General features: G+C 45.0%; 1 protein-coding gene across 2 annotated transcripts in view; it reads left to right on the top strand.

Annotated features, from left to right (window-relative positions):
• Positions 1-11,740, top strand: part of LOC117501911 (alpha-(1,3)-fucosyltransferase 9-like) — a 45,530-nt gene extending 33,790 nt beyond the window's left edge. For both annotated transcript variants that reach the window (XM_034160870.1, XM_034160871.1), the window contains one exon: positions 9,040-11,740. In XM_034160870.1, coding sequence (XP_034016761.1) covers positions 9,050-10,183 — 1,134 coding nt within the window. In that variant the 5' untranslated portion in view covers positions 9,040-9,049 and the 3' untranslated portion in view covers positions 10,184-11,740. The remainder of the gene's footprint in view (positions 1-9,039) is intronic.
• The last annotated feature ends 3,865 nt before the right edge of the window (positions 11,741-15,605 follow it).

Consider the following 15,605-nt stretch of genomic DNA (forward strand, 5'->3'; position numbering starts at 1 on the left):
CCAGTGCCTCATCGCCCCTGGTCTCACATCGGCCTGGATTTCATCACGGGCCTCCCGCCGTCCCAGGGCAACACCGTAATCCTCACGATAGTGGACCGGTTCTCCAAGGCGGCCCACTTCGTGGCCCTCCCGAAGCTCCCGACGGCCCAGGAGACAGCAGACCTCCTGGTCCATCACGTCTTGTGGCTGCATGGGATACCATCGGACATTGTCTCAGATCGTGGTCCCCAGTTCTCTTCACAGGTGTGGAGGAGTTTCTGCAAGGAGCTGGGGGCCACCGTGAGTCTCTCGTCCGGGTACCACCCCCAGACCAACGGCCAGGCAGAGCGGGCCAACCAGGAGTTGGAGCAGGCCCTTTGGTGTGTCACCTCCGCACATCCGGCAGCCTGGAGTCACCATCTGGCCTGGATCGAGTATGCCCACAACAGCCAAGTTTCGTCTGCTACCGGCCTCTCCCCTTTTGAGGTGTGTTTGGGGTACCAGCCCCCATTGTTCCCGCTGGTGGAGGGAGAGGTCGGTGTGCCCTCGGTCCAGGCCCACCTCAGGAGATGTCGCCGGGTGTGGCGGACCGCCCGCTCTGCCCTGTTAAAGGCCCGGACGAGGGCCAAGTCCCATGTGGACCGCCGACGGTCCCCGGCCCCCACGTACCAGCCCGGGCAGGAGGTGTGGCTGTCAACAAGGGACATCCCCCTCTGTGTGGACTCACCCAAGTTAAAGGACAGATACATCGGACCATTCCCTATCCTCAAGATCATCAACCCGGCCGCAGTGAAGCTCCGTCTCCCGGCTTCGCTGCGGATCCACCCTGTCTTCCACATGTCCCGTATCAAACCGCACCACACCTCGCCCCTCTGTACACCTGGACCCACGCCGCCTCCTGCCCGGCTCATCGACGGGGAGCCTGCTTGGACGGTCCGCAGGCTCCTGGACGTCCGTCGTAAGGGCCGGGGGTTCCAATATCTGGTGGACTGGGAGGGGTATGGACCTGAAGAACGCTCCTGGGTGAAGAGGAGCTTCATCCTGGACCCGGCCCTCCTGGCCGATTTCTACAGACGACACCCAAACAAGCCCGGTCGGGCGCCAGGAGGCGCCCGTTGAGGGGGGGGTCCTGTTGTGTGGGCCGCTGAAGAGGAGGTACTGCTGGCCCACCACCACCAGAGGGCGCCCTGCTTGGAGTGCGGGCTCCAAGCACGAGAGGGCGCCAGACCCAGAGGAAGTGACAGCTGTCACTCATCACACCAGCTGTCACTCATCTACACCAGTACTTAAGCCGGACTGCAACTCCACCTCCCTGCCGAAAAATCGACTACCGAGAGGTATTTTCTCTGCTATCTGACACTTTGTGTGTACTAAACCAGATCTCTCTTGCAGCCTTATTCTTGTGGACATTGCCTTATCCGGGACTTCGGCGTGTGGCGTGACGACGACGACTGCGCCACACTCTCTGAACAGATAAGTGGTTAAACAAGAGCTGCACGAATGTGTGATTCGGAGGTGGAGGTTCTCCTCCTGACTGTGTACAGACTGTGGACCACTGAGTGTAAGGACTTACACTCATTCATCTTGTCTCTGCTTTTTGCCAGCAGTACCAGGGTCGACAGCCGAAGACAGAGGTCACCTGGGGACTCGGGACTTGGCGGCTCCGGTGTTCTTCAGACCGTTCGTGGTGGAGGCCGTGTGGGACGCGGCCTCTCTCTCGTCGGGGTCTTCTATCTTCGAGCCTGCCCACACGTCACCTGGTGTTAATTGACTTTACAAATTCTGTGTGTTACGTTGTGTGTTGTCACAACATTAAATTGTTACCTTTTGGCTTACTCATTGTCCGTTCATTTGCGCCCCCTGTTGTGGGTCCGTGCTACGACACCTTCCCAACAAATGGGGTCTAATAAACATGTTGATGGTTTGGATGAAGTAACTAATGAAAATAACTCAGACAGAACAATCGGAGAGAAAGAGTCTAACCAAATACCGGCATCACTGAAAGCAGCCAAAGATAACGATACGTCTTTGGGATGGTTATGAGTAATTTTTTCTCTAATAGTTAAAATTTTGTTAGCAAAGAAAGTCATGAAGTCATTACTAGTTAAAGTTAATGGAATACTCAGCTCAATAGAGCTCTGACTCTTTGTCAGCCTGGCTACAGTGCTGAAAAGAAACCTAGGGTTGTTCTTATTTTCTTCAATTAGTGATGAGTAGAAAGATGTCCTAGCTTTACGGAGGGCTTTTTTATAGAGCAACAGACTCTTTTTCCAGGCTAAGTGAAGATCTTCTAAATTAGTGAGACGCCATTTCCTCTCCAACTTACGGGTTATCTGCTTTAAGCTACGAGTTTGTGAGTTATACCACGGAGTCAGGCACTTCTGATTTAAAGCTCTCTTTTTTAGAGGAGCTACAGCATCCAAAGTTGTCTTCAATGAGGATGTAAAACTATTGACGAGATACTCTATCTCACTTACAGAGTTTAGGTAGCTACTCTGCACTGTGTTGGTATATGGCATTAGAGAACATAAAGAAGGAATCATATCCTTAAACCTAGTTACGGCGCTTTCTGAAAGACTTCTAGTGTAATGAAACTTATTCCCCACTGCTGGGTAGTCCATCAGAGTAAATGTAAATGTTATTAAGAAATGATCAGACAGAAGGGAGTTTTCAGGGAATACTGTTAAGTCTTCTATTTCCATACCATAAGTCAGAACAAGATCTAAGATATGATTAAAGTGGTGGGTGGACTCATTTACTTTTTGAGCAAAGCCAATAGAGTCTAATAATAGATTAAATGCAGTGTTGAGGCTGTCATTCTCAGCATCTGTGTGGATGTTAAAATCGCCCACTATAATTATCTTATCTGAGCTAAGCACTAAGTCAGACAAAAGGTCTGAAAATTCACAGAGAAACTCACAGTAATGACCAGGTGGACGATAGATAATAACAAATAAAACTGGTTTTTGGGACTTCCAATTTGGATGGACAAGACTAAGAGTCAAGCTTTCAAATGAATTAAAGCTCTGTCTGGGTTTTTGATTAATTAATAAGCTGGAATGGAAGATTGCTGCTAATCCTCCGCCCCGGCCCGTGCTACGAGCATTCTGACAGTTAGTGTGACTCGGGGGTGTTGACTCATTTAAACTAACATATTCATCCTGCTGTAACCAGGTTTCTGTAAGGCAGAATAAATCAATATGTTGATCAATTATTATATCATTTACCAACAGGGACTTAGAAGAGAGAGACCTAATGTTTAATAGACCACATTTAACTGTTTTAGTCTGTGGTGCAGTTGAAGGTGCTATATTATTTTTTCTTTTTGAATTTTTATGCTTAAATAGATTTTTGCTGGTTATTGGTAGTCTGGGAGCAGGCACCGTCTCTACGGGGATGGGGTAATGAGGGGATGGCAGGGGGAGAGAAGCTGCAGAGAGGTGTGTAAGACTACAACTCTGCTTCCTGGTCCCAACCCTGGATAGTCACGGTTTGGAGGATTTAAGAAAATTGGCCAGATTTCTAGAAATGAGAGCTGCTCCATCCAAAGTGGGATGGATGCTGTCTCTCCTAACAAGACCAGGTTTTCCCCAGAAGCTTTGCCAATTATCTATGAAGCCCACCTCATTTTTTGGACACCACTCAGACAGCCAGCAATTCAAGGAGAACATGCGGCTAAACATGTCACTCCCGGTCTGATTGGGGAGGGGCCCAGAGAAAACTACAGAGTCCGACATTGTTTTTGCAAAGTTACACACCGATTTAATGTTAATTTTAGTGACCTCCGATTGGCGTAACCGGGTGTCATTACTGCCGACGTGAATTACAATCTCACCAAATTTACGCTTAGCCTTAGCCAGCAGTTTCAAATTTCCTTCAATGTCGCCTGCTCTGGCCCCCAGAAGACAATTGACTATGGTTGCTGGTGTCGCTAACTTCACATTTCACAAAACAGAGTCGCCAATAACCAGAGTTTGATCCTCGGCGGGTGTGTCGTCGAGTGGGGAAAAACGGTTAGAGATGTGAACGGGTTGGCGGTGTACACGGGGCTTCTGTTTAGGGCTACGCTTCCTCCTCACAGTCACCCAGTCAGCCTGCTTTCCCGGCTGCTCGGGATCTGCCAGGGGGTAACTCACGGCGGATAAGCTACCTTGGTCCGCACCGACTACAGGGGCCTGGCTAGCTGTAGAATTTTCCACGGTGCGGAGCCGAGTCTCCAATTCGCCCAGCCTGGCCTCCAAAGCTACGAATAAGCTACACTTATTACAAGTACCGTTACTGCTAAAGGAGGCCGAGGAATAACTAAACATTTCACACCCAGAGCAGAAAAGTGCGGGAGAGACAGGAGAAGCCGCCATGCTAAATCGGCTAAGAGCTAGTAGCTACGCTAAGCTAGCGGATTCCTAAAAACACGCAAAGTGAATAATGTGTAAATAATTTAGAGGTGATTCAGCAGAAGGAGTGCTTTAGTTAAGGCACGTAAAGATTACACTGGGAAACAAATCGTAATCTAGATAACTAGATCAATCTAACTGCGCAGATTAAACAGCTAACAGATACAGAAAAACACCGCTGTGCTCCGGAACAGGAAGTGATACAATACCGCAGTGAGAGCCAACCAGCAGTAGAGGCAAGCAAGAGTTAATAATCAAGATTTGCAGTTGGCATTAAACTAAACTTACCTGAAGAGGAACGGCTGCTGTCATCGTCATCATCGGTGATGTGCAACGCCACACTAGCAGGGCTGGGAGTGGGACTTTCTTCAATTTGCCCTGCAGCTCCTGCTGCCGAAGTGCTGGGCCGTGAAACGTCACGCAGTTTATCAAACACCGTGCATTGTTCAGCTTTCAAATAAACTCCGTGACTGGCCAGATGCTTCATCAAATTTGATGTGTTACCTCCCTTACATGCAATTGTTTTATGACATCTGTGGCATGTCGCAGAGTCGTTGCCCTTGGGTGTGAAATGAAGCCAAACTTTGGAGCGTTTCGCCTTCAGCATTTTTATTGATCCTCTCGCTATCAGTTCTCATCAGCTAATGCGGCGCTGACGTCACACAGGTTGACGCCGGAACACTGTGGTCGTCCAGATATACGAAGACGAACCGATGCAGGAAGTCCCGCAAGACGTCATTTACCAAAGCTTGGAACGTCGCGGGGGCGTTAGTGAGGCCGAACGGCATGACCAGGTACTCGGACAGGGACCCACAACAAAACCCGAGTGAGTGACTCAAGACAAATAAATTTAACTACAACATAAAACTGTGAAATGAGAACTAAAGGAGAACTCCAAAACTATCTGATGTACGAGGTCTGTTAGAAAAGTATCCGACCTTTTTATTTTTTGCAAAAACCTGATGGATTTGAATCACATGTGCTTGCATGAGCCAACCTTGAACCTTCGTGCGCGATTTTTTTCACGCCTGTCGGTTGCGTCATTTGCTTGTAAGCAGCCTTTGTGTGAGGATGGGTGGAGTCTCTCGTTTTTTCTTTGCAAGGAAATGGCAGAATGACTGGAGCAGCGCGACTGCATCAAATTTTGCCAGAAACTGGGGGAGAGCCAGGTGGAAACCATTCGGATTATTCAGACGGCTTTAGGTGACGATCCTATGGGCATCACATAGATTAAGGAGCGGTACAACCGGTTTAAAGACAGCTGCACAACAGTGGAAAGTGAGTCACGCTCCGGTCGGCCATCAACATGCTGAAACGACCAGATCATTTCCAAAGTGAACACTGTGGTGATGTGGGACCGTCGTGTGACTATCCGAGAAATTGCGGAAGAGGTGGACATCAGCACTTTTTCGGCACATTCCACTGTGACAGAAGATTTGGCCATGAAAAGAGTTGCAGCGAAATTCATGCCGATGGCTTCGGCACGAAGCTGATGGCGGAGCAAAAGCGCCTTCGTGTTGAAGTCTCACAGGACATGTTGTGACATGCCCATCTCTTCCACCATTCGGCAGATTCAGATGGCTTTCGGTGGCTTTTCAGTCGTGTGACTATCCGAGAAACTGTGAACGAGATGGGCATGTCACAACATGTCCTGTGAGACTTCCAACATGAAGGCACTTTTGCTCCGCCATCAGCTTCGTGCCGAAGCCATCGGCATGAATTTCGCTGCAACTCTTTTCATGGCCAAATCTTCTGTCACAGTGGAATGAGCCGAAAAATGCTGATGTCCACCTCTTCCGCAATTTCTCGGATAGTCACACGACGGTCCGACATCACCACAGCGTTCACTTTGGAAATGATGTGGTCGTTTCAGCATGATGATGGCCGACCGGAATGCGGCTCGCTCTCTGCCGTTGCGCAGATGTCTTTAAACCTGTTGTACCGCTCCTTAATCTGTGTGATGCCCATAGCATTGTCACCGAAAGCCATCTGAATAATCCGAATGGTTTCCACCTGGCTGTCGCCCAGTTTCTGGCAAAATTTGATGCAGGCGCGCTGCTCCAGTCGTTCCGCCATTTCCTTGCAAAGAAAATCCGATGAAAGACAATACCCATCCTCACACAAAGGCTGCTTACCAGCAAATGACACAATCGACAGGCATGAAAAAAATCACACATGCGCACAAAGGTTGAAGGTTGGCTCATTCAAGCACATGTGATTCAAATCCATCAGGTTTTTGCAAAAAATAAAAAGGTTGGATACTTTTCTAACAGACCTCGTATACAAGAACCTAGTGAACAACCTAAACCACAGACTTTCTACTTATTGAAGTGTTAGGCTTAAATGAAGTTTCCTATAATTATCTGTACTGTTGTTAAGTAGCACCTAGCAATCTTAACAAATTTAGAGTTCCATTTCAAAATAATAGCACAAGATAGGCCTTCCACTGAGGTCTTTTGATCTTAGAAAATTACAGAGTGGATTATTAACTGAGGCGGGAGTGGATTTAACTGATCAACATTGTTGCAAGTCATGGGAAAAAAAAAGTCATGAACAAAAAAGTGTGCTTGTACTTCCCCACCCTTTCCCATGCCCATGGTTTGGTTTTTATGCAGCACATACTGTACATACACTTGTGTGATGTCATAAAGTCTGTGTTTAATTATGTGTAAAACTGTAAAAAGAAGAGAAAGCAATGAAGGAAACAATTTTGAATCCAGTTAATTTATGTCTCCAAATTATCGAATCTGTGTCACCGCATTGAATAAAAATGGGCTTTAAACAAAGCTGACATAATGACATTCAGATTAATTGGCTCACTCATCGCTAAACTGAAAATTGGAGCTATGGAGTGCAGCTTTGAATCAAGTTCAGCTAGACTTATTCACATATATTCAGGCTGGAATTATGCAGCTAATGGTAGAAACACCTGCACATTTCGCGTAACATGCTGCCTTCACTTCACCTGGTTCACTGTTGCTCTGTGTATGTGTTCACTCATGCACGTGTGGAGGAGCTGCCTGAGCCCTGCCCATGTTGAAATTCCGATATTGACGTCTTTACGGTGTCAAATCTCGCGCATAATCACATTCTCGCTGGGGAGGCCGAGATTTCGTTGTCAGTGTAAACAAGCGTTTGCGGGTGGTGGAGTGGACAAGCAAGAAGCAACTTGTTTGCAACATTGCGTCGTTATGGAGGTGAATTCAACCAAAATATGTATTCAGGTGTTTAACTAAGATAATCGTGAGTCTTTAATGTGAGTTTTATATAAAACAACAAACAAACAAACAAGTTGCTGTTAGGGTTGTGTGTTGGGAACCGGTTCTTTTTCGGTATCCTTAAGAAATGATTCGATCCATCGACATCAACCTTTTCAGTACATACTGTACAAGTTTGTATGGTAGTATATTTTGTAACTTAAGTGGTAATAGTCTTAATAAGTTTGGCATTGCATGGAGAAAGGCACAGAGACGTCTTTTTAAATTACCTTACACTACTCATAATAGGTTACTACCTCATATTTGTGATATATTGCCACATGATACTTTGATACATACAAGATTTATTAGTCATGTTATTGCAGGACTTACACATGATAATCCTGTTGTAAAACATTTGTTTCAATTATGCTTAGGGACTCAGCTGTCCAGAACTGGGTATAATTTACTGTACTTAGGTGATTTATATGGTTTAGACCGCTTTTACATACATACTTTGAGTAAGGGTCACATCAAAGCTCTGATTTACATTTTATGGATTCAACAAATGAAGTTGATGTTCAACAAGGTGTTCAAATTAGAGAACTTTTAAGAATCAGGGACTCTGATTTTAACAATAAATTTCTATTGTCTCAGAATGAAATATCTGAGATAATTACGAGGTCTGTTAGAAAAGTATCCGACCTTTTTATTTTTTTCAAAAACCTGATGGATTTGAATCACGTGTGCTTGCATGAGCCAACCTTGAACCTTCGTGCGCATGCGTGATTTTTTTCACGCCTGTCGGTTGCGTCATTTGCTGGTAAGCAGCCTTTGTGTGAGGATGGGTGGAGTCTCTCGTCGTTTTTTCTTTGCAAGGAAATAGCGGAACGACTGGAGCAGCGCGACTGCATCAAATTTTGCCAGAAACTGGGCGACAGCCAGGTGGAAACCATTCGGATTATTCAGACGGCTTTCGGTGACGATCCTATGGGCATCACACAGATTAAGGAGCGGTACAACCGGTTTAAAGACGGCCGCACAACGGCAGAGAGCGCGCCGTGCTCCGGGTGGCCATCAACATGCTGAAATGACCAGATCATTTCCAAAGTGAATGCTGTAATGATGTGGGACCGTCGTGTGACTATCCAAGAAATTGTGGAAGAGGTGGACATCAGCACTTTTTCGGCACATTCCACTGTGACAGAAGATTTTGCCATGAAAAGAGTTGCAGCGAAATTCATCGGCACAAAGCTGATGGCGCAGCAAAAGCACCTTCGTGTTGGAAGTCTCACAGGACATGTTGTGACATGCTTACCTTGTCCACAATTTCTTGGATAGTCACACGACTGAAAAGCCACCGAAAGCCGTCTGAATCTTCCAAATGGTGGAAGACAGGCCAAATCAACATTACGTTCATACAAATTTGCAACAAAACAAAAGTGTCAACATTATTTCTTTCCTTGCAGGTGTGACAACATGTTTTCAACACTCAAAGTTTCTCTTCATCACTCCATCCTAAAGAGGATTGTTGTAGTAGCTGGATTCATCGGACTGTTTTTAATGTACTATAAGTCATTTCCGTTCCCAAGATGTCATCTTCAGTCGGTTCCACCACAACAGATGAACACGCACAGCGGTTTGCACAACACATCAGCAGTCAGGAAAGAACCAACCAGCGCTGTCGTGCAACGACAGTCACACATCCCTTTAATGCTGCTGTGGTCGTGGCCGGAAAACAAGCGGTTTGACCTGAATATCTGCAAAAACCTTCTCAACATTGACAGATGTCACCTGACTGATAACAGGTCTTTGTACTCAATGGCTCACGGGGTTGTGATATTTCACAGAACTATCCAAGATGACCTGTCAAACCTCCCAGCACCTCCCAGACCTAGATTCCAGAGGTGGATCTGGTTTAATACAGACTCCCAAAAAAACACACGCAGGATACCAGGTATCGAACACCTTTTCAATTTGACTTTGACCTACAGGAAAGATGGAGATATCCATGTGCAGTGGCAACTGAGTGCCAGGAAGAGCACAGACAAAGATTTTGTGCTGCCCCCGAAGCAACGATTGATTTGCTGGATTGTGGATAAAATGGAGCTCGACACGAGATTAGAGGAAAGAAACCGATACTACAGAGAGCTCACCAAACACATTCCGGTGGACGTCTTTGACCGCACGTCCCTCAGCGATGAGGACTACTTTCAAACAATTAGCAGCTGCAAATTTTACCTTTCCTTTGAGAAATCAGATGATAAAGATTATATTACAGAAACGTTCAACGGGCCTCTTGCAGTCGGCACTGTGCCGATAGTTTTGGGGCCACCAAGGAAAAACTATGAGGAGTTTTTTCCAGGCACTTCATTCATACATGTTAATGATTTTTCTAATGCCAAAGTTCTGGCTGATTTCCTCATGAAGCTGGATGTTGACAATAAGACTTATATGAGCTACTTTAGCTGGACGCGTTTTTACACGGCAAGACGGCATCTTACTGAGGAGAAGTACAAATTTGCACATGCTATCTGTCAAGCCTGTGAGTATTTGAGCATTTATAATGTATATAGAGTTGTGACTGATTTATATAAATGGTACTTCATTTGATGCACTCTCTTATGCACTCTCTACTGCACCTTTGCAGTAATTTAACGGAGAACTCACTAACTTTGGTCCATTTTTTTTTTTCGCTGATTCATCTGTTTGCTTTTTTTTTGTTGGTTGCATTCTTCTGTATGGAGCTCCCCCTACAGCTTGGGAGTACCTATGCCACAAAACTGTTGTTAAAAACGTACTCCTGTGACTCATCACCAGGGAACCGATTTTTTGTCTCAGACATTGCAAGGCTGGTTTTCTGCTACAAGACCATTGGAGGGGGACAGACAGCTGCCATTTCTCCAAAAACAAGTTATTTAACCATTACAATTACTTCTAAACTGTAAAATTAAGGGGAAAATGTTACTTATTGCGCCTTTAAAGGCTAGTAAATAAAATTACAGTGGTGCCAAAGAAAGTTATTTTTTGTGACTTAAATCTGAAAAACTTGAAAGCCTGTACATGTCAGGATTTGGCCCTAACCAGGGCTTCGAATCCATTTTTCCCTCCTTCGTTTTTCCACCATCTGCTCCAGCTTTGTTTTACTAGTTATTTTATTTTCATCATGTGTTTATTCCCTGTTCTATTTTGCTTTGCTACTTTGTTGCTTTTATTCTTTGGCCATTGTTCAGTTCCGTTCTAGTTTTGTTTTGTCAGTTTGTGTGTTCACTATTGATCATTAGTTTATTACTTGTTTATTTTGCTTTTTTCATTTGTGTTGCTGTAAAGTCAGGTATTGTTTTCTGTAATCAGTTAGTCTCTGTTTTTCTTATTTGTTAAGCCACTTTGTTTTCTTAGTCAGTTCCAGTTGTAGTTTTGTCTTTGCATTTATTTTCTTATTATTCTCTGATTAGTTCTCATGTAGGTTTTTCTTCTGTACTTATTTTTCTGCTCTCATGTTCCGGTTCATAGTTGTATTTTACTCTGTCCTAGGTTTCCGTTTGATCTGTGTTCTCTGTTTTCCTCATGTCCGTCTGATTGTGTTCCCACTCCACATCACTGCACCTGCCATTGTGTCTTTGTCTGTCACTTTCATGCTGTCTGCTTTGCGTTTTCCTTTACTCACTATCTTGACACCTGTTCACGTATCTCTGTCTTTTCATCACTCCACCTTGTGTTGTTCTCCCTATCCTGCACCATGTATAATCTTGGATTCACCTAGCCACACCCCTTTCTAGAAACTTCTCCCCACACATGCAGCTTGTTTACCAATCACTTCCTGTTCTATTTAAGTCCATTGTATTCACCTCCTCACTGCTAGTTTGTTGCACTTCGCCGTCTTCGTCCCAGGTCTGTTTTTGCCTTTGCCTGATTGCCAGCCTGTGTTTGACCCTGCCTTTTTTCTTATCCGTGAGTCCTGCAATTGTGTCCAGCCCTCCAGTGTCTGCGGCCGTATCAGTACAGCTTTAATGGTTTTTTCATCATGTGTGAAGTGTCAAATGTTCATACATTAGCTTTCATCAGTAAGTCATTTGTAAACAATTATAAATGTTTTGTTTGTAGTAATTAAGCTCATCCAAAATGTGTTTATTAATTGAATTTTCATATGTAATAAATGTGTTCACCATTTCTAAATGTAGTATTTCTATCATTAGCAATTTGCTAAAGGTCCCTTCAAACATAACACGAATGAGGCCAAATGGCGCATGGAGGACTCAAATGGCAGTTGTGAAAAATTGGAGCTGCACTCGAACGCCTCGTACAGAGGTCGGCACAATCAATCAATTTTTCAATCAATCAATTTTATTTATATAGCGCCAAATCACAACAAACAGTTGCCCCAAGGCGCTTTATATTGTAAGGCAAGGCCATACAATAATTACGTAAAACCTCAACGGTCAAAACGACCCCCTGTGAGCAAGCTCTTGGCTACAGTGGGAAGGAAAAACTCCCTTTTAACAGGAAGAAACCTCCAGCAGAACCAGGCTCAGGGAGGGGCAGTCTTCTGCTGGGACTGGTTGGGGCTGAGGGAGAGAACCAGGAAAAAGACATGCTGTGGAGGGGAGCAGAGATCAATCACTAATGATTAAATGCAGAGTGGTGCATACAGAGCAAAAAGAGAAAGAAACACTCAGTGCATCATGGGAACCCCCCAGCAGTCTAAGTCTATAGCAGCATAACTAAGGGATGGTTCAGGGTCACCTGATCCAGCCCTAACTATAAGCTTTAGCAAAAAGGAAAGTTTTAAGCCTAATCTTAAAAGTAGAGAGGGTGTCTGTCTCCCTGATCCGAATTGGGAGCTGGTTCCACAGGAGAGGAGCCTGAAAGCTGAAGGCTCTGCCTCCCATTCTACTCTTACAAACCCTAGGAACTACAAGTAAGCCTGCAGTCTGAGAGCGAAGCGCTCTATTGGGGTGATATGGTACTACGAGGTCCCTAAGATAAGATGGGACCTGATTATTCAAAACCTTATAAGTAAGAAGAAGAATTGTAAATTCTGTTCTAGAATTAACAGGAAGCCAATGAAGAGAGGCCAATATGGGTGAGATATGCTCTCTCCTTCTAGTCCCCGTTAGTACTCTAGCTGCAGCATTTTGAATTAACTGAAGGCTTTTCAGGGAACTTTAGGACAACCTGATAATAATGAATTACAATAGTCCAGCCTAGAAGAAATAAATGCATGAATTAGTTTTTTCAGCATCACTCTGAGACAAGACCTTTCTAATTTTAGAGATATTGCGTAAATGCATATTTGTTTAATATGCGCATTGAATGACATATCCTGATCAAAAATGACTCCAAGATTTCTCACAGTATTACTAGAGGTCAGGGTAATGCCATCCAGAGTAAGGATCTGGTTAGACACCATGTTTCTAAGATTTGTGGGGCCAAGTACAATAACTTCAGTTTTATCTGAGTTTAAAAGCAGGAAAGTAGAGGTCATCCATGTCTTTATGTCTGTAAGACAATCCTGCAGTTTAGCTAATTGGTGTGTGTCCTCTGGCTTCATGGATAGATAAAGCTGGGTATCATCTGCGTAACAATGAAAATTTAAGCAATGCCGTCTAATAATACTGCCTAAGGGAAGCATGTATAAAGTGAATAAAATTGGTCCTAGCACAGAACCTTGTGGAACTCCCTAATTAACCTTAGTCTGTGAAGAAGATTCCCCATTTACATGAACAAATTCTAATCTATTAGATGAATATGATTCAAACCACCGCAGCGCAGTGCCTTTAATACCTATGGCATGCTCTAATCTCTGTAATAAAATTTTATGGTCAACAGTATCAAAAGCAGCACTGAGGTCTAACAGAACAAGCACAGAGATGAGTCCACTGTCTGAGGCCATAAGGTAGATCATTTGTAACCTTCACTAATGCTGTTTCTGTGCTATGATGAATTCTAAAACCTGACTGAAACTCTTCAAATAGACCATTCCTCTGCAGATGATCAGTTAGCTGTTTTACAACTACCCTTTCAAGAATTTTTGAGAGAAAAGGAAGGTTGGAGATTGGCCTATAATTAGCTAAGATAGCTGGGTCAAGTGATGGCTTTTTAAGTAATGGTTTAATTACTGCCACCTTAAAAGCCTGTGGTACATAGCCAACTAATAAAGATAGATTGATCATATTTAAGATTGAAGCATTAAATAATGGTAGGGCTTCCTTGAGCAACCTGGTAGGAATGGGGTCTAATAGACATGTTGATGGTTTGGATGAAGTAACTAATGAAAATAACTCAGACAGAACAATCTGAGAGAAAGAGTCTAACCAAATACCGGCATCACTGAAAGCAGCCAAAGATAACGATACGTCTTTGGGATGGTTATGAGTAATTTTTTCACTAATAGTTAAAATTTTATTAGCAAAGAAAGTCATGAAGTCATTACTAGTTAAAGTTAAGTTCGGCCACAGCACATGCACTCCACATTCGCATTGCACTTGTGCTGTAAACCCAATCGAACAGCAGTCGAACCCAGGAACTTCCAACAGCACTCGTGGACCATTTGGTACGCAAGTGTAACGAAGGCCAGCAGGTATCGCTGTGCAGATGTAGTTAGTAAACCTCACTCCCAACAGCTCAAAAGGATTCTCTGGTCACAAGGCCAGAGCCCTGGGTTTTAGCCTTGTGGTTAGAGAGTCCAACTCCCATGCTGGAGATCATGAGTTTGCGTCCCGAGGGGAGCGAATGGGCGGAGTCATAACAACACAACACAGAGTGCAGCCGCTACACAAGGTTGGACCATTCGGACCGCGGTTGAGGGGCTGCATGAAATGATGGGCCATGTTGAACCCCGCTGAATGTGGCGATTGAGCCAGCATTCACACCAGCGGCCGAATGAGGGTGAATGCCCATTCTACCCACACTCGGCCAGAGTCGAGGTGCCACCCATGAACTTTCAACAGCAGTTGTGGGGCACTTTGAAAATGTGAGCCCATTCGCCCGGCCAGCAATAATGTAGTGCCCAGGACACAACTGTTGAGGTGCAATTGAGGTCGCGACTGTTAGGGTCCCATCGGGTTGTTTTTGGGGTCTTGTATTTTGTCTCCTTCCTTGTCTGTCTGTCCTGTCTTTTGAATGGTCAGTGTCCAAGTTTCTGCTGTATTTGCTCTGTCTGCTCATGTCTCCTGTCTGTGTGAATCTGTGGGTGTGTCATTTGGATGAAGGAGTGGAGTCGTGTGTGTGTAGGTGCGTGTGCACGTCTGGTTGTTAGTGTGCTCAACTGCATGCACGTGTTCTGGCATGCCCCCCTCCTAGTCCAAAAACTATATGGATTTGAATCATGTGCGCTTGCATCAGCCAAGCTTGAACCTTCGTCTGCATGCGTGAGTTTTTTCATGCCTGTCGGTTGCGTCAGTCGCCTGTGAGCACGCCTTGTGGTCCAGCCTCCTTGTCGGATTTTCATTGTCAGGAAAATGGCCGAGCAACTGCCGCTTTGCTGCATGAAAATTTTTTCAGAAACTGTGTGAGACAGCCAGATGGAAACCATTTGGAAAATTCAGATGGCTTTCAGTGAAGATCTTATGGGTATCACACAGATTAAGGAGCATTACAACCGGATTAAAGACAGCCCACAGCGGCTGAGGGCGCGCCGCGCTTCGAGTGGCCATCAACAGGCTGAAATGACCAGATAATTTCCAAAGTGAAGGCTGTGTTGATCCGGGACATCATGTGACTACCAGAGAAATGGCAGAAAAGGTGGACATCAGCCATTTTTCGTCAGATTCCACTGTTACAGGAGATTTTGTAATGAAAAGACGTGGAGGCATTCACGCGTCGGGACGAAGCCGCAGTGGCGGAGAACAAAAGCAAGTCTGTGTTGGAAGTCTCACGGGACATGTTGTGACATGCTCAGGTCTTCATAATTTCTCGGATACTCACTCGACTAAAAAGCCACCGAAAGCCGTCTGAATCTTCTGAATGGTGGAAGACCTGGGCAGACCCGTGAGACTTCCAACACGGACTTGCTTTTGTTCTCCGCCATTGCAGC

This window comes from Thalassophryne amazonica, chromosome 20 (assembly GCF_902500255.1).
Source record: "Thalassophryne amazonica chromosome 20, fThaAma1.1, whole genome shotgun sequence".
Taxonomy (NCBI): domain Eukaryota; kingdom Metazoa; phylum Chordata; class Actinopteri; order Batrachoidiformes; family Batrachoididae; genus Thalassophryne; species Thalassophryne amazonica.